At 46.1% G+C, this 24,738-nt stretch overlaps 1 protein-coding gene across 2 annotated transcripts in view; it reads left to right on the forward strand.

The window, feature by feature from the left end:
- LOC142596537 (SWI/SNF-related matrix-associated actin-dependent regulator of chromatin subfamily A member 2-like) overlaps positions 1 to 24,738 on the forward strand; it is a 167,443-nt gene that overhangs the window by 80,123 nt on the left and 62,582 nt on the right. For both annotated transcript variants that reach the window (XM_075725690.1, XM_075725692.1), the window contains one exon: positions 6,057 to 6,134. In XM_075725690.1, the coding sequence (XP_075581805.1) occupies positions 6,057 to 6,134 (78 nt within the window). The remainder of the gene's footprint in view (positions 1 to 6,056; positions 6,135 to 24,738) is intronic.

The following is a 24,738-nucleotide window of genomic DNA, read 5'->3' on the forward strand; positions in this document are numbered from 1 at the left end:
ATCCTGTGACCAGTAGACAGAGACTCCCATGTCAGGAAAGACCTGAAGCGTGTGACTTCTGGCAACAGAAGGAAGACTCCTTCTCTGCCTGCAGACCTGCAATTACAGAACAGGTAAAGTGCCCTGGGAACAATTGAGGGGGAACAATTGAGGAGGAACAAACTCCGTCAAGGGTCAACTGAGCCTATACCAAGTATCTACTCAGCACTGATGAGACCACATCTGGAGTACTGTGTCCAGTTCTGGGCTTCCAACCACAAGAAAGAAATGGACATACTAGAGCGAGTCCAATAAAGGGCCACTAAGATAATTAAGGGATTGGAGCATCTGACATAAGGAAGAGGCTGAGAGAGCTGGGATTGTTTAGCCTGGAGAAGAGAAGGCTGCGGGGGGGATATCTTATCAACATGTCTAAATACCTGATGGGAGGAAGTAAAGAAAATGGAGCCAGACTCTTCTCAGTGACAGCACAACAGGCAATGGGCACAAACAAGAATACAGGAAATTCTGTTTAAAAATAAGAAAGAAACCCTCTTTTTTACTGTGAGGGTGGTCAAACACTAGAACAGGTTGCCCAGAGAGGTTGTAGAGTCTCTGTCCTTGGAGATATTAAAAACCCAACTGGACATGGCCCTGAGGAACCTGCTCTAGTTGACCCTGTTTGAGGGATGTGGAGGGGTGTTGGACTAGACAGTCTCCAGCTATATACAAAGCTAATAAATTTTTTATATTCACTGTGATACAGGTTTGATTTATACTATTACTTCACATGTTCATACAATTCTTTCCAGTGTGACATATATTAAAAGCAATGTTGCTGCTCCCTATCATTCCGTTACAAACATGCCTTTTTGTAGGATTGGAACCTCTCTGAAAATGCATTCTAGGAATGCTCCCAAAGAGGGTACCAAAGATGTCATCAGTTAGAACTTAGCTTAACATGTGAGATGTTGCATCAGTATTATTTGTTGTATACTTCTCACAATTTTCACTTGCATTTTTTACTAGACTACATTAAAAATTGCACATGCTTTCTCTTCTAGCTCTGCATATTTCTGGTTTAGAGAAAAATATGATAAAATTGAAGGAAAAAATATTATTGAGTAATTCAAGATGATAGTAAATGCACATACATTGAGAGGAAGAGAGAGAGTTTCACTAGTTCAGAATCCAAATATTTTGGACTTCTCGTATTCTTTTGCAGGATTTTGGGGGCATTTTTTAATAGTTTACTTAATGAAGGCATAAGCATGTGATTTTTTCATTGTTGTTAGGGTTGGTGGTTTTTTTTTTTAACTCTCAAATTTCTTCTGTTCCCCTCCACTTCTTATTTTTTTCATTTCTTCCCATACACACACGCATTCAAGTATATGCACGCCCACAAAATATGTAATGAGTTTGTTTTTTAAAAAAAGAACAGCTAGCTTTTTCCAAATATTGAATGTATGAAATATTGGTGGGGAGGGGAATCAACAGTTGCAGAGCTTATGCCACCAGAACACTGTGTGAGAACACTATCACTTTTCCAACTGCTTTACTTATTTCATGTTTGAATTACAAATTGCATGAGTATTTAGTGAGAGCTGAAGTGGTAATCATACTTTTTTCCTGAAGTGTAGAAATCTTACCAATGGAGGGAAAATGGGATGTATAGATATAGATGCAGGCTTCTTTTGATTATTTTGAAAATAAAAGACTAGAAAGTTAATTTTGAGGTACTATATACTGCATTCTACTCCATCTCCATTTTAGTGAGTATGAAACATTTATTGTTGTGTAAAACCCTTAACTGTAGGTTTACAATATACTGTAACACAGATTCAGTAAATGTTTTAAGGTTTTTATGTGGGAACCAAACTAAAGTTTGTAGCTTTGATTTACCTGTCCTGTTATGAAATTTAAAATGCCATGTACTTTCAAAATAGTTGCTGTATTTGGAGAGAGGAACTGAGCATTATGGAGCCTGATCATGTTAAAAATGGGCACCATAGCTCTTCAACATTTATGTTTTCAGTTGAATCCTAGAGTTTTGGTTTATTTTGCCAATGAATGTTTTTGATTTTATGAAATAACTTTTTGTCAAAAAGACGGATCTTCACCAGACCCACTTCTTAGGGAAGTCTGCAGCCTCCCTGGGGACCGGGTTAAAGATGTTACGAGAAAACTTCCTACCCTGGTGCGGCTCTTGGATTATTATCCATTATTGCTTTTTCATGTAGGCAGCGACAAAGTTGCAGTAAGAAGTCCAAGGGTGATCAAAAGAGACTTCAGGGCCTTGGGATGACTGGTTAAGGGATCAGGAGCACAAGTAGTGTTTTCCTCTATCCTTCCAGTCGCAGGGAATGTTGTTGGAAGAAACAGAAAGACCTAGCTGATCAATACCTGGCTCCGTGACTGGTGCCACCGGCAGAATTTTGGGGTTTTTTTGATCATGGGTCAGTCTACACAATACCAGGCCTGCTGGCAACAGACAGGGTACACCTGTCTCAAAGGGGGAAAAGGATCTTTGCGCAGGAGTTAGCAGGGCATAGAAAGAGCTTTAAACTACATTTGAAGGGGAAAAGGGGATAAAACCAGGCTCGCTAGTGATAAGCCATGGGATGGCATGCCAATGTTTGCGGGACAGTGTGCTAGCGAGGTCCTTTGGCCTGCTCCACGATGTGCTGAGTACACTGGAGCACATTTGAAATGTCTCTATACTAATGCACGCAGCATGAGGAATAAACAAGAGAAGCTAGAACCTTTGGCCCAGTCCCAGAGCTACGACATCATTGGCATAAGCAAAACCTGGTGGGATGAGTCCTACGACTGGAGTGCCATGATGGCCGGTTATAGGGTCTTCAGGAGGGATAGGCAGGGCAGGCGAGGCGGGGGGGTGGTGCTGTATGTAAAGGAGGGGTTGGACTGTATGGCACTTGCAGTTGGCAATGACACAGATGAGAGCCTCTGGGTAAGGATTAAGGGGAAAACAAATAAAGCGGATGTTGTTGTGGGAGTCTACTGTTGACCACCCAGCCAGGACGATGACATCGATGAATTATTCTACAAGGAATTAAGGGATATCTCTAGATCAGCTGCCCTTGTCCTTATGGGTGATTTTAACTTCCCAGACGTCAACTGGGAATATCATACAGCAGACACAAACAGGTCCAGGAAATTCCTGAAGCGCATTGAAGATAACTTCTTGGTGCAGGTACTAAGGAAGCCGACTAGGAAAGGTGCCCTCCTAGATTTGTTGTTTGTAAACAGAGAGGGACTTGTGGGCAAAGTGGTGATTGGTGGCTGTCTTGGTCACAGTGACCACGAAGTAGTTGAGTTTCAAATTGCTGGCGATAGGAGAAAAACTGCCAGCAAAACTTCAACCCTGGATATGGGGAGAGCAGACTTCGGGCTGCTGAAGGAGCTAGTTAGTAAGGTCCCCTGGGAATCTGCTTTTGAAGGTATTGGGGTCCATGAATGCTGGTCACTTTTTAAGAGCCATCTCTTAAGAGTGCAGGAGCAGGCAATTCCAAAGTGTCAGAAGTCAAGCAAGCGGGGCAGAAGACCAGCTTGGCTGAGCAGGGATCTTCTAGAACTTAGGCAGAAAAGGAAAGTGTACGGACATTGGCAGCAAGGACAGGCTACAAAGGAGGACTACAGAGATGCCGTTCGCCACTGTAGGGAGAAAATTCATGTGGCCAAAGCTCGATTAGAGTTCAAGCTGGCCAGCACTGTGAAGGACAACAAAAAGGGCTTTTTAAAATACGTTAATAGCAAAAGGAGAATCGGAGATAACATTGGTCCATAGCTTGATGGGGTCAGTCATCTCACAAATAGGGATGTAGACAAAGCGGAGACATTTAATGGCTTCTTCGCCTCCGTCTTCAACACTGATGATGGGCCCTGGGACCCCCGGAGCCCTGTGTTGGAAGACCGTGACTGGGGTGATGATAAACTCCCAGCCAACTCTGAAGTTGTTTGAGACTTGCTGCTCCAGCTGGATGCACATAAGTCTCTGGGGCCTGATGGGATTCATCCCAGGGTGCTGAAAGAGCTGGCCGATGTTATCGTGGGACATCTTTCCATTATTTTTCAATGGTCTTGGGAGTCTGGAGAGGTCCCAGTCGACTGGAAGCCAGCAAATGTTGTCCCAATTTTAAAGAAGGGTAAGAAGGAAGACCCTGGTAATTACAGGCCTGTCAGTCTCACTTCAGTGCCTGGTAAAATTATGGAGAAGCTTTTTCTGGGAGTTACTGAAAAACGCTTGAGAGACAATGCAGTCATTGGTCATAGCCAACACGGGTTCACAAGGGGAAAGTCCTTCTTAACTAACTTAATTTCCTTTTATGACAAGGTCACCCATCTAGTTGACCAAGGGAAGCCAGTAGATGTGGGGTTTTTTGGGATTTTAGCAAAGCTTTTGATACTGTCTCTCACAGTATCCTTCTGGACAAAACGTCCAGCATACAGCTAGACAAGTCCATAATATGTTGAGTGAGCAATTGGCTGACAGGTCGGGCTCAAAGAGTTATAGTAAATGGGGTTACATCAGGCTGGCGGCCAGTCACCAGTGGCTTCCCCAGGGCTCAATTTTAGGGCCAGCGCTCTTTAATGTTTTTATAAATGATCTGGACGCGGGAGTCAAATGTACATTAAGTAAGTTTGCCAATGATACTAAACTAGGAGGAGCTGTGGACTCCCTCGAGGGTAGAGAGGCCTTACAGAGAGATCTGGATAGCCTAGAGAGCTGGGCAATCACCAACTGTATGAAATTTAACAAGAGCAAGCGCCAGATTCTCCACCTGGGATGGGGTAATCCTGGTTATACATACAAATTGGGGGATGAGAGGCTGGAGAGCAACCCCGCAGAAAGAGATCTGGGGGGGGGGGTTGGGTTGATGGCAAGTTGAATATGAGTCAACAGTGTGCCCTGGCAGCCAAAAGGCCCAACCGTGTCCTGGGGTGCATCAAGCACAGCATAGCTAGCCAGTCGAGGGAGGTGATTGTCCCACTCTACACTGCGCTGATGTGACCCCACCTCGAGTACTGTGTGCAGTTTTGGGTGCCTCAATATAAGAAGGACATCAAACTATTAGAGTGTGTCTGGAGCAGGGCGACCAAGATAGTGAAAGGTCTCAAGGGTGAGACTTACGAGGAGCGGCTGAGGTCACTTGGTTGTTCAGCTTGGAGAAGAGAAGGCTGAAGGGTGACCTCATTGCAGTCTACAAATTTCCTCAAGGGGGGCAGCAGAGGGGGAGGCGCTGATCTCGTCTCTCTGGTGACCAGTGACAGGACACGAGGAAATGGTACGAAGCTGTGTCAGGGAAGTTCAGATTGGACCTTAGGAAAAGGTTCTTCACTGAGAGGGTGGTTGATCACTGGAACAGGCTCCCCAGGGAAGTGGTCACAGCACCAAGCCTGTCTGAGTTCAAGGAGCGTCTGGACAACGCTCTTAGTCATATGGTTTAGTGTTAGGTAGTCCTGCGAGGAGCAGGGAGTTGGACTCGACGGTCCTTATGGGTCCCTTCCAACTCGAGATATTCTATGATTCTGTGATTCTGTGATTCACATCTCACTTTGTCAGTGGACAGTAGTCTACAGAAATATGGATTGGGCAGGTTTTGTTTCTAGGAATTTTTTTTTTTCAGGATTGTTTTACTTCCTTCTGTTTTGACAGTAAAGACCTCATAGTGTAGAATGCTATTACTGGGGGAGTGCTGTAGAGCAGCAGAAGGGAAATGTGTATGTTTTAACTGAAAAACAAGATGACAACTAACTGTGCTTGTGACCCTGAAAAAAACACGAACCAAAATTTCCTGGTTGCATGTTTGTTCACTTCCTCATTCTCAATATATGAAAGTGATAAGAAGTCCTAATTGTCTCTTTGATTAATCCATTTTGTTGTACTCCTGAATCAATGAACAGCTCGGCACTTTCAAATTTTTAGTTTTCATTTGAGTGTTTCACACTCCTTTTGAGGGAGAGAGATATCAGTGCAACAGTGGCTCAATTCAAATGGTTGCCTCACTTTGGACATTGCTTTGTATTTTTCTAATGCCTTTTTTTTATTTAAATAGGAAGAAGATGAAGTTCCTGATGATGAGACTCTGAATCAGATGATTGCTCGACGTGAAGAGGAGTTTGACCTCTTCATGGTAAGGACGTTACGATGATAAGTAGTATATCTTATCTACCCTGTTTAACACTTCTGTTTTGCTAAAGTTGTTATCCTTCTGTGATTCAAATGTTGGATTATTATTGTGGGAGGGAAAGGCTTCATTTACTGAAATTGTTCATCTGGGAAAAGGAAAGAATCTAAACAGAGAACAGCATCCTCACATGACAAACAAAATGCAGAAATCCCTGCTGAGTGGTACAGTGGAACACTGTCCATCCAGAGGAGGATTCATAGGTGGTTTGATGGGTTTAGACAGTGCAAAACTGATGATCACTGCTTGTCATGCTAATTCTACAGCATTTTTTTTTTTGATGACTCCTTGCTTCTTGTACTCACGTGTTGTAGTATTAGCTAGGGCAAGAACAGATATTTAACAAAATAGTAAGATAGGAGATTAATGGTGCTGTTTTCCTTTAGGAATTAGTTGGGTTTGCTGAGGCTTATGTCAAGGGCTCAGTTATCTGTGTCTCTGCTACTAAAACTTTTGAACAGTTCTCAAAGCACACCTAGATGACAGTTGTTCAAATGCCAGCAATCTATCTGTATTAGTACTTCCCTTGTTGTTAGCATTGATGGAATAATTACTAAAACATCAGTGTAAGTAATTGGCCTTTTGGCAAGTATCCAATGTGGAGATTGCTGAAGGACCTATCAAAATCAGTCCCTTATACTGATACAGCCACAGGAGCACACTTAAATAAATGTTGAAGGGAAACCGCTGTCCCCTATCTTTCTGCAACTGGTGAGAGCAGGTTGATCTGTTTTCTAAAGTGAAGCAACACAGGTACTCTCACATATGCATAAACATGCAAGTATATCAGGAAGTATCCATGGAGTCAGTTGTTAATAGGAACCCGAGATATTACATTCTCACACAATCTCATTCTGCAAAACATTTTTTGTTTTTTTGTACAGCTATGCAAGTTACAAAACTTCAGGTGGACAGTTGGCAAAGGCCATGTTCCCTTATGTGGCAGTGCATTATGTTGAAGTGCCAGTCTAGTCCTTTATGTGCTAAGTTTTATTTAAGGAGTTAAGTTTTTCTCAGACAGCATTAAAGACTTGATGCACTGGAAGTGAATGCTTGCAGGGATCTCTATAATTTTAAAATTTCCCTCAATATAATTCAGATGTAAGGAGATTGGCAGGCCAGAAATCAAGAGATGATAATTTGATCCATAACTCAAAGGAATAATTGCAGCCAAATGTCTCCTTCCTGGCCTCCATCAAAGATGCTTGCTTCTGCACACTGTGTGGAATTTCCGGCTGTTGCTGTATCCAACCTCACTAACTGAATGTGGAAAAATAGATACACGGTGACTGATGTGAATGCTGTTGTGTCACACATCAGGGCTGAAAATGAAGTATCTGGAGTTCACTGTGCTGTAGAAATAGATTTGCTGCCTGAAACAGCATTTTAGTGCTAAAGATCAAGAAAGAAAGAACCAAAGCATGGATTGAAACTCATTGTTTAATTGAAGACTATTTAGAGAGAAAGATACAAAGATATATAGGTCCAAATGGAAGAAGCACATCATTGGCTGTGCTTATTGAATCATGATACTCATTTATCACTCCCATCCACTAATTATGCAAAGGCTCTTCTTGAAATATGGCTAGTAAATTTCCGTCTTCCATGATGTCAATCAGTTGTTCTTTCAAGCTAATTGGAAGGTGTTGCATTTTTATGTTTTTAACAAATGGGTTCAAAACCCACTGAAACTCTTCATTTGGAAGATTTCTAAACAGGTTAGGAAATTCTGCTTCCAAGTTTTTTAAGTGTATGGATAGGAGAGTTTTTATAGGTAACACACTTGCATCATTTTCAACAACAGTCACATAATGATGGAAACATTTCCAAAAAGCCATTTTCAAAATGCTCTCTCCGTAGCATGAGTTTCTTTCGAAAAGCAGTTACTTTTTCACACCTTGTTAAAACTTTACCTTCACCTTGAAGGGACACATTAAGTGTGTTTATTTTTTCAAAAATAAGTGCTAGGTAGCATACTACTGGCAGACACTTGTCATCACAGAAAAGGTCAGCAAATTTGGAACAATTGTCCTTTTGTGAAAGAAAAATGCGTAACTCATCTTTAAGTTTGACAACTCTTGTAGTCACTTTGCCACAAGATAACCAGCGAACCTCTGTGTGGTACAAAAGATTTCTATTGTCACTCCCCATCTCATTACAAAGTATTGTAAAGATTCTACTATTTACAGGTCTTGTTTTTATAAAATTAACCACATTGATGGCACTGTGTAGCACTTTGTGCACTTCTGGCTCCAATGTCTTTGCTGCAATATCTTGCCTATGAATGATGCAGTGAATGTTCCACGTGTGGTGCTATCTCTGTAACCTTACCCCGGAATCCTTTTTTTATTCAGCAGCCACTCCATCGGTGGTTACAATTGCACAGTTTTTCCACAAAACATTGTTTTTTATTGAAGTCGTCATTTACTGTCAGGAATATATCTTCTCTGGTGCATTTTTCCTTTAGTGGCGTGCAAAAAAGTAGTTGTTCATGTATTTCATTCTTGAAACAGAATCTAGCAAATACCGTAACCTGAGACATGTTAGAAACATCTGTACTTTCATCCAGCTGCATAGCAAACCTCCCACACTGCATAATTGGTTCTAATACTTGTTTCTTCAAATCTTCAGCAATGTTTTCTATGCATCTTCCAATGGCATTTGCTGACAAAGGCATGCATTTTAGCTTGTCACCATATTGTTTTGTGTACTATTTCAGCCATTTTTACCGTGACAGGAAGAACAAGTGTTTTCCCAATGGTATGTGGGAGTATCACATGACTTGAAACATCGCTGAAAAAATTGTAGAGGTTTGTCTTCATGTTCTGGATGTTTAGTTTTTAAATGTCTTCCTAATCGTGATGGCTTCATATTATCATTAGCTAATATCTCAAGGCCCAATATATACTTAGGGCAAGGTTCAACATTGACGATAGTGGATGTAAATCCATATTTCAAATAGCCTTCTTGATAATTTTGAATTTTTCTTGCCAACTTCTTGTCAGATCTGTTTAGATTGTCATTGTTTTTACCTCGTAATATGGCTGACAGAGTACTCCTACTAGGAGTAGAAGTGTTAGCTCTGCCATTTTCTTGTAGTTTGCTTGTGCTCACATTATTAGTATTATCTTCAATCTGTGGTTTCTTTGCAGGAATCTTTTTAAGCCACATGTCCATTCTGTGAGGGTTAGTTTATTTAAAACTAGATAATATAATCTGTAAATCCACTTAACTGGGCACACGTAAACTGCAATATATCGTAATATGCTGAAAGCGAACAAATAAATGAGGGTACCACTGTGAACCCCTCCGTGCTGGGGAACACCCACCCACTCTTCCCCCAGGACACCTTGCGTACAGCACCTGACACATAACCGTCTGACATACAGACCGAGTGAGGGTGCCAGTGTCAATCTGTATATTAGATATTAGTAAAGGTTAATTTCTTTCTTAAAGTTTTAGATAAATAAATGTAAGCAGAAGTTCTAATATTTTCTTCCCGCACCCAAATGGACCTGTCGTGGTTTAGCCCCAGCCAGCAACTAAGCACCTGTCCTGGTTTCGGCTGGGATAGAGTTAATTTTCTTCCTAGCAGCAGGCATAGTGCTGTGTTTTGGATTTAGTAGGAGAAGAATGTTGATAACATGCTGATGTTTTTAGTTGTTGCTGAGTACTGCTTATGCTAGTCAAGGACTTTTTCAGCTTCCCATGCTCTGCCAGGCGCGCAAGAAACTGGGAGGGGGCACAGCCAGAATAGTTGATCCAAACTGACCAAAGGGCTATTCCATACCATATGACGTCATGCTCAGTATAGAAACTGGGGGGGGTGTGGCCAGGGAGCAGCGATTGCTGCTCGGGAACTGTCTGGGTATCGGTCGGCGGGTGGTGAGCAATTGCATTGTGCATCACTTGCTTCGTGTATCATTATTATTATTATCATTATTATACTGTTACTATTAGCATTACTATTTTACTTTATTTCAACTATTAAACTGTTCTTATCTCAACCCAGGAGTGTTTCTCACTCTTACTCCTCCGATTCTCTCCCCCATCCCATCGGGGTAGGGGGAGTGAGCGAGCGGCTGCGTGGTGCTTAGTTGCTGGCTGGGGCTAAACCACGACAGTCCTTTTTGGCGCCCAATGTGGGGCACGAAGGGTTTGAGATAACAACAGATTAACCAGAGTGTATTAAGGAGTCTGTTAACAGTTGCCGGTCACGATATTAGTTCATCTGATCTGCACCATGTTCTTTTTTTTGCAGCACGCGTTAAAGCTTGCTGTCAGTTTGTGTAGTGTGCTATGCTCTGCAGCGATTCATGATCTTTTGCTTGGGAGGCTCCTTATCAAAACCCTGACCTTGAGCATTCTTTGGTATTTGGGTTTCATACAGAAGTCACTACTGTACTTCGGGTACTACCTCATAGAGAGAGTTAGCAATTATACTTCTTACTCTGAGAGGCTTGTTGTGGAGGAAATACAGAATGGCACCTTTGCTGCTTTCTTCTATGATGTTTCCTCCTTCATTACAACAACGTTCCAGTATCTTGAACACCCCTGGGCAGTTAAGATACTTCTATTGATACTTCTTGGGAATGTTGTTTCCGTTTTGATAAAGGTCAGTAAGCAGTTTAAAAATACCATCCAGAGATCTACCCCAAGGCTGGATAGTTATGAGTGGCAGGGTGTGTGGGATCGTATGCGCAAGTACCTAGGGCAGTGGGGACCTCCAGTGTTTTGGAACTTCACCCCTGAACAAGTGCAGAATCCTGAAGAATTAGTAAAGTATTTGGAAGAAGTATGTTGTCACCCTGGTAGCTCCAGAGAGACACAAATCATTGCAACATGCTGGGGACTGGCCCATGCCTATCGAGCCGTGGTCAACACTAATCAGTACCCTCAAAAGAAAGAGAAGGTCTCTGGATCTGATGACAAAACAACAAGCACTGTGGCTACTCAAACCCCCACTACAGGCCCTGCGGCTACTCCAACCCCCACTACAGGCCTTGCAGCTACTCAAACCCCTGCCCCAGGCACTGTGGCTACTCCAGCCATAGCCATGAGCACTGCGGCTACTCAAACCACAGCCATGGGCACTGCGGCTACTCAAACCCCAGTGACAGACACGACGGCTAAACCAGAGAACCAACCTGCACCGGTATCAGTTGCCCCTATACACAAGAAAAAAATACACGAGGAAATCAGTTCGTTTAGTAAGGGATGAAGATGAACCAGGGCCATCACGAGAACCAGAGGAGGAAGAACCCATAAATGAGATGGTAACCACCCGATCCCTATCCCTGAGTGAGCTGCGAGATATGCGAAAAGATTTCAGTCGTCATCCAGGCGAGCACATCATCACCTGGCTGCTCTGATGCTGGGATAATGGGGCCAGTAGCCTGGATTTAGAAGGTAAGGAAGCCAAGCAGCTGGGATCCCTTTCTAGGGAAGGGGGCATTGACAAAGCAATTGGAAAAGGGGCAAAACCGCTCAGCCTCTGGAGGCGACTTCTGTCAAGCGTGAAGGAAAGGTATCCCTTCAAGGAGGATGTTTTATACCGCCCAGGCAAATGGACCACCGTAGAGAAAGGTATCCAGTACCTGAGGGAACTAGGCGTGCTGGAGGTGATTTACAGTGACCTGAATGATGAACAGTTAACCAAAGACCCAGATGAAGTCAGGTGCACACAATCCATGTGGCGGAAGGTGGTACGGAGCACACCAGCATCGTATTCCAACTTGTTGGCAATACTAGCCTGGAAAGACGACGAGGCACCAACGGTGGATGAAGTGGCTAGACAACTCCGGGAATACGAAGAAAAACTCTCTTCCTCCCTACGGGCCTGTGTCTCGGCTGTGGAAAAACTGTGCCAAGAGTTCCAACAACTCAGAGAGGATCTGTCCTACTCCCCACCTGCACGGACCAGTGTCTCAGCCATTAGGAGTCAACGTCCCTATGCTCAAGAGAGAGGATATAGAGGATACACACCACGGGGCACCCTGTGGTTTTACCTGCGTGATTATGGAGAGGACATGAGAAAGTGGGATGCAAAACCCACCTCAACCTTAGAGGCACGGGTGCGTGAGTTGCAAGGAAAAACTATTAGAAAAGGCGGTTCTCCCAGGAAAATTGCAGCTCCAGTTTCCAGTGAGCAGTTCCCGAGACAGAGTAAGAGGGCTAATTTTACTTCCGACCTTAATCAAGGGACTCTTGATTCACATTTACAGGAAGTGAACAGCGAATACTGTGACCAGCGTTAGAGGGGCCCTGCCTCCAGCCAGCTGGAGGAAAGGGACAACCGGGTTTACTGGACTGTGTGGATTCGATGGCCTGGAACGTCAGACCCACAGGAGTATAAGGCTCTAGTGGACACTGGTGCACAGTGCACGCTAATGCCATCAAACTATAGAGGGGCAGAACCCATTTGTATTTCTGGAGTGACAGGGGGATCCCAACAGCTCACTGTACTGGAAGCTGAAGTGAGCCTAACTGGGAATGAGTGGCAAAAGCACCCCATTGTGACTGGCCCAGACGCTCCGTGCATCCTTGGCATAGACTACCTCAGGAGAGGGTATTTCAAGGACCCAAAAGGGTACCGGTGGGCTTTTGGTATAGCTGCTTTGGAGACAGAGGAAATTAAACAGTTGTCCACCTTGCCCGGTCTCTCAGAGGACCCTTCGATTGTAGGGTTGCTGAAGGTTGAGGAACAACAGGTGCCGATTGCTACCACAACTGTGCACAGGCGGCAATATCGCACCAACCGAGACTCCCTGATTCCCATCCATAACCTGATTCGTCGACTGGAGAGCCAGGGAGTGATCAGCAAGACTCGCTCACCCTTTAACAGTCCCATATGGCCAGTGCGAAAGTCTAATGGGGAGTGGAGACTAACAGTGGACTATCGTGGCCTGAACGAAGTTACACCGCCGCTGAGTGCTGCCGTGCCAGACATGCTAGAACTTCAATATGAACTGGAGTCAAAGGCAGCTAAGTGGTATGCCACAATTGATATTGCTAATGCATTTTTCTCCATCCCTTTGGCAGCAGAGTGCAGACCCCAGTTTGCTTTTACCTGGAGGGGTGTTCAGTACACCTGGAATCGACTGCCCCAGGGGTGGAAGCACAGCCCCACCATTTGCTATGGACTGATCCAGGCAGCACTGGAACAGGGTGAAGCTCCAGAACATCTGCAGTACATTGATGACATCATTGTGTGGGGCAGTACAGCAGAAGAAGTTTTTGAGAAGGGAAAGAAAATAGTCCAAATCCTTCTGAAGGCTGGCTTTGCCATAAAACAGAGTAAGGTCAAGGGACCTGCACAGGAGATCCAGTTTTTAGGAATAAAATGGCAAGATGGACGTCGTCAGATCCCAATGGATGTGATCAACAAAATAACAGCTATGTCCCCACCAACTAGCAAAAAGGAAACACAAGCTTTTTTAGGCGTTGTGGGTTTTTGGAGAATGCATATTCCAAATTACAGCCAGATCGTAAGCCCTCTCTATCAAGTGACCCAGAAGAAGAACGAATTCAAATGGGGCCCTGAGCAACAACAAGCCTTTGAACAAATTAAACGTGAGATAGTTCATGCAGTAGCCCTTGGGCCAGTCCGGGCAGGGCAGGATATTAAAAATGTGCTCTACACTGCAGCCGGGGAGAATGGCCCTACCTGGAGCCTCTGGCAGAAAGCACCAGGGGAGACTTGAGGTCGACCCCTAGGGTTTTGGAGTCGGGGATACAGAGGATCCGAAGCCCGCTATACTCCAACTGAGAAGGAGATACTGGCAGCATATGAAGGGGTTCGAGCTGCTTCAGAAGTGGTTGGTACTGAAGCACAGCTCCTGCTGGCACCCCGACTGCCGGTGTTGGGCTGGATGTTCAAAGGGAGGGTCCCCTCTACACATCATGCAACTGATGCTACATGGAGTAAGTGGATTGCATTGATCACACAACGGGCTCGAATAGGAAACCCCAGTCGCCCAGGAATCTTGGAAGTGATCATGGACTGGCCAGAAGGAAAAAACCTTAGAATATCACCAGAGGAGGAGGTGATGTGTGCTGAGGAGGCCCCACTGTATAATAAATTGCCAGAAAATGAAAAGCAATATGCCCTGTTCACTGATGGGTCCTGTCATCTTGTGGGAAAGCATCGGGGGCAGAAAGCTGCTGTCTGGAGTCCTATACGACAAGTCGCAGAAACTGCTGAAGGAGAAGGGGAGTCGAGTCAGTTTGCAGAGGTGAAAGCCATCCAGCTGGCTTTAGATATTGCTGAAAGAGAAAAGTGGCCAGTCCTTTATCTCTATACTGGCTCATGGATGGTGGCAAATGCCCTGTGGGGGTGGCTGCAGCAATGGAAGCAGAGCAACTGGCAGTGCAGAGGCAAACCAATCTGGGCTGCCGCATTGTGGCAAGATATTGCTGCCCGGGTAGAGAACCTGGTTGTGAAAGTTCGTCATGTAGATGCTCATGTACCTAAGAGTCGGGCCCCTGAAGAACATCAAAACAACCAGCAAGTAGATCAGGCTGCTAAGATTGAAGTGGCTCAGGTGGATTTGGACTGGCAACATAAGGGTGAATTATTTATAGCTCGGTGGGCCCATGACGCCTCAGGCCATCAAGGAAGGGATGCAACGTATAAATGGGCCCAGCCAGCAACTAAGCACCACGCAGCCGCTCGCTCGCTCCCCCTACCCCGATGGCATGGGGGAGAGAATCGGAGGAGTAAGAGTGAGAAACACTCCTGGGTTGAGATAAGAACAGTTTAATAATTGAAATAAAGTAAAATAGTAATGATAACAATAACAATATAATAATGATAATAATAATAACGATATACAAAGCAAGTGATGCACAATGCAATTGCTCACCACCTGCCGACCAATACCCAGACAGTTCCTGAGCAGCAATCGCTGCTCCCTTGCCACACCCCCCCCAGTTTCTATACTGAGCATGACGTCATATGGTATGGAATAGCCCTTTGGTCAGTTTGGATCAACTATTCTGGCTGTGCCCCCTCCCAGTTTCTTGTGCGCCTGGCAGAGCATGGGAAGCTGAAAAAGTCCTTGACTAGCATAAGCAGTACTCAGCAACAACTAAAAACATCAGCATGTTATCAACATTCTTCTCCTACTAAATCCAAAACACAGCACTATGCCTGCTGCTAGGAAGAAAATTAACTCTATCCCAGCCGAAACCAGGACAGGACCACACCCCACTTCGGACACCACTGGAGTAGACAAAAAACAGACTGAGAAGTGACTGTTTCAATGTCCTATGCAAAGCTATTTCAACATTGCTTAGTAGTGTGCTTCAACGAGTGTTACATTTCCTGTTAAAACTGATAAATAAAAAGGAAAACTTGAAAGTAATTTTTAATGCTATTTTTATCCTAAATAAAGAGTCTCAGTCTAAAAACTACCATTAAAGTAAAATTCCAGGCCTCCCACCAAAATGGCAGCTGATGCTCTAGTTGTGCTAATTTATTTTTATTTCTTGAAGCCAAAACGGCAATACAGCATGTGGTGGGTTGACTCCGGCTCCTCGTGGGTTGAGAAAAAGACAGTGAAGGAAAGAGGAAGAAGCAATAAAAGAAAAAACCAAAACAAGTGATACAAAGGCAATCACTCACCACCTCCCACAAGTAGACCAGTACCCAGCTTGGTATCCCGAGCAATGGCTACCTCCCCAACCCCCCCCTCCCCTCTGTTTTTATTGCCGAGTATGACATTATATGTCATGGAATATCCTTTAGGTCAGTTTGGGCCAGCTGTCCCAGTTGTGTCCTCTCCCAACTTCTTGTCCACCCCCAGCCTACCCACTGGGAGGGGCAGAGTGAGAAACAGAGAAATCCTTGACGCTGTGTAAGAACTGTTCAGCAATAGCTAAGCTATTGATGTGTTATCAACACTGTTTTGGTCACAAATCCAAAATATGGCACCATATGGGCTACTGTGAAGAAAATTAACTCCATCCCAGCCAGACTAAGTTCAATCTCCACCCCTTATTCCATACCACTTACCTCATGCTCAGGTCTTACACTGTCCAATACATCCTCAGTAACAACCTCTCCCCTTCCCATCCTTTGATATATACACAGATAGCATTCCCTTAGTCTATGGGCCACGCCCATAAAATGTCCATAAAATTTTCATAAAATTTTTATTTAGTCCATGAGTTGAGCTCCATCTGTTATGGTGGTTGCTCAGGACCGGAGAGGCAGTGTGTTGTGTTGAGTTATTTGGAGCCAAAGCCAACTCAGGTTGGTTCACTGCTGCACTTGCACAGCTTCTTGCGAGGCTCAGGTTGGTTCAGGTGATTCCTGCTGCAGTACTTCCTATAATCAACTCAAACCATGGGTTATTTTCCCTCAAGGCTAAATCTCCTTGAGGTACATGCCAGATTTCCCCATCCTCCCGTACTACCCACCAAGTACACCCAGGTGCTTGAACAAAAGCAATCCCACAAACAGGTTTGCCTTTTCCTGATGGAGGAGTAACCCATGCTGTCTTTCCCAGCCAGTTCCTTAAACACACTATGGGGACCTTATCTCCTTCTACAGCACATAGGGTTTTGTTTGGGCAGGGCCGGGTCAGTCATCTGATCCTCTAGTGTTAACCAGCTAAGTGACTTCTGCTAAATTTGCATCCCCAGTGCTTGTATGTTCCAGTGTCCATCACTATCAGTATAGTCTTTAACAGTCCACTGTATTGTTCATTCTTTCTGCAGGCTGGTGCGTGATAGGAACTAGTGCTGTGTTTCTTGGCTGTGGTGGGTTGACCCTGGCTAGACACCAGGTGCCCACCAAAGCCACTCTATCACTCCCCTTCTCAACTGGACAGGGGAGAGAAAAAATATAACGAAAATCTTGTGGGTTGAGATAAGGACGGGGAGAGGTCACTCACCAATTACCATCACAGGCAAAACAGACTTGGGGAAATCAGTTTAATTTATTACCAGTCAAATCAGAGTAGGATAATGAGAAATAAAAACTAAATCTTAAAACACCTTCCCCCCACCCCTCCCTTCTTCCCAGGCTCAACTTCACTCCTGATTTTCTCTACCTCCTCAGCCTGAGCAGTGCAGGGAGGGTGGGGAATGGGGTTTGCAGTCAGTTCATCACACGTTGCCTCTGCTGCTCCTTCCTCCTCAGGGGGAGGACTCCTCATAATCTTCCCCTGCTCCAGTGTGGGGTCCCTCCCACAGGAGACAGTCCTCCACAAACTTCTCCAACATGAGTCCTTCCAACAGGCTGCAGTTCTTCACAAACTGCTCCAGCGTGGGTCCCTTCCACGGGGTACAGTCCTTCAGGAGCAGAATGCTCCAGTGTGGGTCCCCCACGGGGTCACAAGTCCTGCCAGCAAACCTGCTCCAGCATGGGTTCCTCTTTCCACAGGGCCACAAGTCCTGCCAGGAGCCTGCTCCAGCATGGGCTTCCCACAGGGTCACAGCCTCCTCTGGGCATCCACCTGCTCCAGCATGGGGTCCTCCAAGGGCTGCAGGTGGATATCTGCTCCACTGTTAACTTCCATGGGCTGCAGGGGGATAGCCTGCCTCACCATGGTCTTCACTACAGGCTGCAGGGGAATCTCTGCTCTGGCACCTGGAGCACCTCCTCCCCCTCCTTCTTCAGTGACCTTGGTGTCTGCATAGTCGTTCCTCTCACATATTCTCACTCCTCTCTCCGGCTGCAGTTGTGCAGGTTCTTTGTTTTTCCCCCTTCTTAAATATGTTATCACAGAGGCGCTACCACTGTCGCTGATTGGCTTGGCCTCGGCCAGCCGTGGCTCTGTCTTGGAGCCGGCTGGCATTGGCTCTATCAGACATAGGGGAAGCTACCCCTGTAGCCCCCCTGCTACCAAAACCTTGCCACACAGTCCCAATACATTGGTGCTTATGTAGTTATTTTGGAAATGAGTCCCATTGTCTGAGGCAGTTCTTTCTGGGGTGCCATGCCACCACAGAACTTGCTTTTCAAGGCTCCGGATGGTGTTTTGGGCAGTGGTATGCATTACAGGGTAAGATTCCAAGCATCTGGTGGTCACCTCTGCCATTATAAGCTCGTGATGCTTGCCTCAGCAGGTCTATGGCAGTGTGATATAATCGATCTGCCAGGCCTCCCCATATTGATATCCCAGCCACCATCCGCTGTAGCAGAGAGGCTTTACTCACTTGGCTCGCTTGATTATGATGCATGTTTCACATTCATGAATAACCTGTGCAATGGCTTCAGTGGTCAAGTCCATCCCTCGATCACGAGCCCATCTGTTGGTTGCATCTCTCCCTAGATGTCCCGATGTTTCATGGGCCCATCAACCTACGAATAGCTCGCCCTTATGCTCCCAGTGCAGGTCCACCTGAGCCACTTTAGTTCTGGCAGCCTGGTATACCTGCTCTTTGTTTGAATGTTCTTTGGCTGTGCAGCTCTTCGACATGTGAGCGTCTATGTGACGTACCTTTACAGCAGTGTTTTCTACCCGAACAGAGATGTCTTGCCACAGCACAGCAGCCCTGATGGGTTTACCTCTGCAGTTGGTCTATTCCTGTAGCTGTAGCCACCCCTACGGGGCATTTGCCACAATCCATGAATCAGTACAAAGTACTGGCCACTTTTCTCATTCAGCAATCTCTAGGGCCAGCTGGATGGCTTTCACTTCAGCAAACTGACTCAACTCGCTTTCTCCTGTGACAGTTTCTGCAACTTTTCATGTGGGACTCCACACAGCAGCTTTCCAGTTCTGATGGTTCCCCCCCCGTACGACAGGACCCATCAGTAAACAGAGCATATAGCTTCTCATTTTCTGGTAATTTATTATACAGTGTGGCCTCTTGGGAATGAGTCACCTCCTTGGGCAATGCTCCAAAATCTCTGTCTTCTGGCCAGTCCATGAGCTCTTCCAGGATTCCTGGACAGCTACGGTTCCCCATTCAGGCCCACTGCATGATCAGTGCAATCCACATAGCATTGGGTGCATGATGGGTAGAGGGGGCCCTTCCTTTGAATAACCAGTACAGCACGGGCAATTGTGGTGCCAAGAGGAGCTGTGCTTCTGTACCAACTAACCCCTTCATATGCTGTATCGGGGTATAGCAGGCCTTGGATCCTCTATATCCCCAGCTCCAAAACCCTGTAAGTTGACCTCGAGTCTCTTCTCCAGGTGCTTTCTGCCAGAGGCTCCAGGTGAGGCCATGCTCCCTGGCTGCAGTGTAGCGCACGTTTCTCACATCTGGCCCTGTCTGGACTGGCCCACTAGGTCTACTGCATGAGCTATCTCCTGTTGGAAGGTGTGCTGCTGCTCAGGGCCCCACTCAATTCTTCTGTTGGGTTGCTGAATAGAGAGGATGCACAAGATGACTGTAACACAGAATATGCATTCTCCAGAATCCCACAGCACCTAGAAAAGCATATGTTGCTTTTTTGTTAGCTGGTGGGGACATGGCTGTTATCTTATTGATCACATCTATTGGGATGCGACGATGTCCATCTTGCCATTTTATTCCCAAAAGATGGATCTCTTGCGTAGGTTCTTTGACCATGCTTTGTTTATGGCAAAACCAGCTTTCAGAAGAATATGAATTATTCTTTTCCCTCACATGATGATGTCATCAATGTATTGCAGGTGTTCAGGGGCTTTGCCCTGTTCCAGTGCAGTCTGGATCAGTCCATGGCTGTGCTTCCACCCCCGGGGCAGTCGATTCCAGGTGTATTCGATACCCCTCCAAGTGAAAGCAAACTGGGGCCTGCACTCTGCTGCCAAAGGGATCGAGAAGAACACACTGGCAATTTCAGTTGTGGCATACCACTTGGTAGCCTTTGACTCCAGTTCATATTGAAGTTCTAGCATGTCCGGCACAGCAGCCCTCAGTGGCGGTGTGACTTGGTTCAGGCCACGATAGTCCACTGTTAGTCTCCACTCCCCACTGGCCATATGGGACTGTTAAAGGGTGAGCGAGACTTGCTGATCACTCTCTGGCTCTCTATTCGACGAATCAGGTTATGGATGGGAATCAGGGAGTCTCGGTTGGTGCGATATTGCCACCAGTGCACTGCTGTGGTAGCGATGGGCACCTGTTGTTCTTCGACCCTCAGCAACCCCACAATGGAAGGGTCCTCTGAGAGACCGGGCAAGGTGGACAGCTGTTTAATTTCCTCCGTCTCCAAGGCAGCTATACCAAAAGCCCACCGGTACCCTTTTGGGTCCTTGAAATACCCTCTCCTGAGGTAGTCTATGCCTAGAATACACAGGGCCTCTGGGCAAGTCACAATAGGATGCTTCTGCCACTTGTCCCTTGTTGGGCTCACCTTGGTCTCCAACAGACAACAGTTGGGATCCCCCTGTCACTCCAGAAATCCAGATGTGTTCTGCCCCCTTGTACCCTCATGGCATTAGGGTACACTGTGCATTGGTGTCCACCAAAGCCTCATACTCCTGTGGGTCGGATGAGCCAGGCCATTGAATCCATACAGACCAGTAAACCTGGTAGTCCCTTTCCTCTGCCTGGCTGGAGGCAGGGCCCCCCTATTCCTTTTCAGAGCATTCATTACCTGACTTCTGTAACTGCAAACCAGAAGTCCCTACATCATGGTATCAGGAGTGGCGTTTGAAGCCACACAGACATATGGTCATTGACTCAGTATCAGAAGGGAGGCATCCTCAGCCCTTCTAGTGCATCTGGGGAATTGCTTGACAGCAACTGGAGCAGTAATCTTCCTGGATGGACTCTTTTTAGCTGCTGTTTTTCCCCGCAATTCCAGGTCCAAGGTAGGTGCACCTTCCCACTTCTTCAAGTCCTCCCCATAGTCTCACAGATAGAACCACAGGGTGGCACGTGGCGTGCGCCCACAGGTCCCTTCCCTTTGAGCAGAGAAAGACTGACTCCATATGGCACTCAATAGCTGAGACACTGGCCTGTAGGGGCAAGGAAGAAGAGATATTCTCTATATTCTCTTTGGGTCACTGGAACTGGTGGGACAGCCTTTCCACAGCTGAGATGCAGGCCTGTCACGTAGAGGGGGAGGGGAAAGAGAGATTCTCTTTGAATTGCCATAGCTGGCAGGCCAGTCTATCCACAATTAGTGCCTCAATATCTGCCCAGTCCATTATCACCAGAGCATTGTCATAGGACATCAGTGTATTCCATAAAAACTTCTGCCACATAGACTGTGTGCAGTAGACATCATCTGGATCTTTGGAGGCCTGGTTGTTGTCCAGGTTGCTGTAGACCACCACCACTCATTCCCTCAAATACTGGATACCTTTCTCTGCAGTAGTCCACTTGCCTAGGTAGTTTACAAGATCTTCCTTGAGGGGGATACCTTGTCTTCATGCTTGATAGGAGCTGCCTCCAGAGCCTGCAGATGGCTATCCCTCTTCCGATCCCTTTGATGATTCCATGGTCCCTAGCAAGGGATCCCAGCTGCTGCTCTTCCTTACCGTCTAGTTCCAGACCGTTGGCCCCACTATCCCAGCATCGGAGCAACCAGGTAGCAATTCAATCTCCATCATCTATCAGCAGTCCTGGTTAACAGGGGAGGACCCTGATGACTGGAGGCTTGCCAATGTTACAGCCATCTACAAGAAGGGCCAGAAGGAGGACCCAGGGAACTACAGGCCTGTCAGCCTGACCTTGGTGCCAGGGAAGATTATGGAGTGGTTCATCTTGAGTGAACTCAACAGGCATGTGGAGGTCAGCCAGGGGATCAGGCCCAGCCAGCATGGGTTCATGAAAGGCAGGTCCTGCTTGACCAACCTGATCTCCTTCTATGACCAGGTGACCCGCCTAGTGGATGAGGGAAAGGCTGTGGATATCATCTACCCGGATTTCAGCAAAGCCTTTGACACCATCTCCCACAGCATTCTCCTAAGGAAGCTGGCAGCTCATGGCCTAGGCAGGTGTACTCTTTGCTGGGTAAAAAAACTGGCTGGGTGGCTGAGCCCAGAGAGTTGTGCCGAATGGAGTTAAATCCAGTTGGCGACCGGTCACAAGTGGTGTTCCCCAGGGATCAGTTCTGGGGGTAATATTGTTTAATATCTTTATCAATGATCTGGATGAGGGGATTGAGTGCACCCTCAGTAAGTTTGCAGATGACACCAAACTGGGTGGGAGTGTCGATCTGCTGGAGGGTAGGATGGCCCTGCAGAGGGACCTGGACAGGCTGGATCGATGGGCCGAGGCCAACTGTATGAGGTTCAACAAGGCCAAGTGCCGGGTCCTGCACTTGGGTCACAACAACCCCATGCAATGCTACAGGCTTGGGGAAGAGTGGCTGGAAAGCTGCCTGGCCGAAAAGGACCTGGGGGTGTTGGTCGACAGCCGGCTGAACATGAGCCAGCAGTGTGCCCAGGCGGCTAAGAAGGCCGACAGCATCCTGGCTTGTATCAGGAATAGTGTGGCCAGCAGGAGCAGGGAGGTGATTGTCCCCCTGTACTCGGCGCTGGTGAGGCTGCACCTGGAATACTGTGTCCAGTTTTGGGCCCCTCAATACAAGAAAGACAGGGAGGTGCTGGAGCGTGTCCAGAGAAGGGCAACGAAGCTGGTGAAGGGTCTAGAGAGCAAGTCTTATGAGGAGCGGCTGAGGGAACTGGGATTGTTTAGTCTGGAGAAGAGGAGGCTGAGGGGAGACCTTATCGCTCTCTACAACTACCTGAAAGGAGGTTGTAGTGAGGTGGATGTTGGTCTCTTCTCCCAAGTAGTTAGCAATAGGATGAGAGGAAATGGGCTCAAGCTGCGCCAGGGGAGGTTTAGATTGGATATTAGGAAAAATTTCTTCACAGAAAGTGTAGTCAAGCATTGGAACAGGCTGCCCAGAGAGGTGGTGGAGTCACCATCCCTGGAAGCGTTCAAAAAATGGGTAGACGTGTCACTTTGGGACATGGTTTAGTGGGCATGGGAGTATTGGGTTGATGGTTGGACTGATGATCTTAGATATCCTTTCCAACCTTAATGATTCCTAGTTTTTACTTTCCTTAAAAAATAATCCAGCCACCAAGCCAGGAAACATGAAATTATTACTCTACCCTTAATTGGTTTAGTGTGGACTTGGTAGTGTTAGGTTAATGGTTGGACTGGATGATCTTAAAGGTCTTTTCCAACCTAAATGATTCTATGATTCTATGAAAATCCCAAGCTAACAGAGGTGATAATGGCCCTAGGCACCTGCCAAATCCTCCCATACACCCTGACACCCAGGGTATCCTGACAGCTTCGGGACATGTTCCTGTGTGGCATTCCCATTTAGTTGTTTAACCTTATGAACGTTAATCAAAATGAATATCAGGCTCACGACACACACTAGTGCAAACAGTCTGATTGCATAAGGATATTCAAGAAACCGATAGGTCATTACAAGGCTGGAAAGACCTATCTTGGAGGAGAGGAAGGGGTAGGTGTCATTCTTCCCTCTCTCCACAAAGCATCTCTCAGAGGAGAAAAGGCGAAAAATGTAATTGCTAATTTTCTCCATGAGATGCTTCTTGAAGTACTGGGACAGCAGCAATGTAGGGCCCAAATACCATATTAGGCTCAAGGCCAGTGCTTTTATCATAGCTCTCCCAGGCAAAGCAAAACGAAGTGATAAATAACACAGCAAACAGCAACAATTGAAAACAGTCATTAACAGTTCTTGGAGTTTGTTGTACAGCAGGAAAGAGATGAAGCACCAGAGCAGGGGAGGGAACACATAAGTCAGCATCCAGAGTAAATACATCAGCATCACAACCAGCAACAGCAAGTAATAGCCTACCAAGTAACAACTCAGCTAAACAGGTATAATGGCTAGAAGTTCAGTCTAGCACACTCCAATCAAATCTGTTATTATCTCAAACCCCTCAAGCCCCATGTTGGGCTCCAAAAAGGACTGTGGTGGCTTGACCCCGGCTGGCAGGTAAGTCCCCACCCAGTCACTCGCTCACTCTCCCCGCCCTGCAGTGGGACGGGGGAGAGAATCGGAATGGCAAAAGTGAGAAAAAAACTCGTGGGTCGTGATAAAGACAGTTTAATAAACAAAGGAAAGACAAAGGAAAAAGACCCCAAGCAAGTGATACAAAGGCAATTACTCACCGCCTCCCACAAGTAGACCAATGCCCAGCCAGTTCCCGAGCAATGGCTACCTACCCCAAAACACCCTCCCCTCTGTTTTTATTGCTGAACATGACGTTATTTGGTATGGAATACCTCTTTGGTCAGGTCAGGTCAGCTGTCCCGGCTGTGTCCTTTCCCAACTTCTTGCAGCCTACCTGCTGCAGGGAGCTGAGTGAGAAACGGAGAAAGCCTTGATGCCGTACAAACACTGTTCAGCAATAGTGAAAACACTGGTGTGTTATTAATGCTGTTTTGGTCACAAATCCAAAACACAGCACCATGTTGGCAGCTATGAAGAAAATTAACTCCATCCCAGCCAGACCCAGTACATGGCATTTGAGCTAAAAGTCAGTGGGTTTAAGATGAGCGTTTTTTTTATATAGTTATAGTTGCAATTTAGAAAAAAATAAGATAACTTTTTAAAGGTCAGCAATATTGTGTGCTTTTTGAAATTGAAAGTTTTAGGCCCTAATTT

The sequence above is a fragment of the Pelecanus crispus genome, chromosome W (assembly GCF_030463565.1).
Source record: "Pelecanus crispus isolate bPelCri1 chromosome W, bPelCri1.pri, whole genome shotgun sequence".
NCBI classification, from domain to species: Eukaryota; Metazoa; Chordata; class Aves; order Pelecaniformes; family Pelecanidae; genus Pelecanus; species Pelecanus crispus.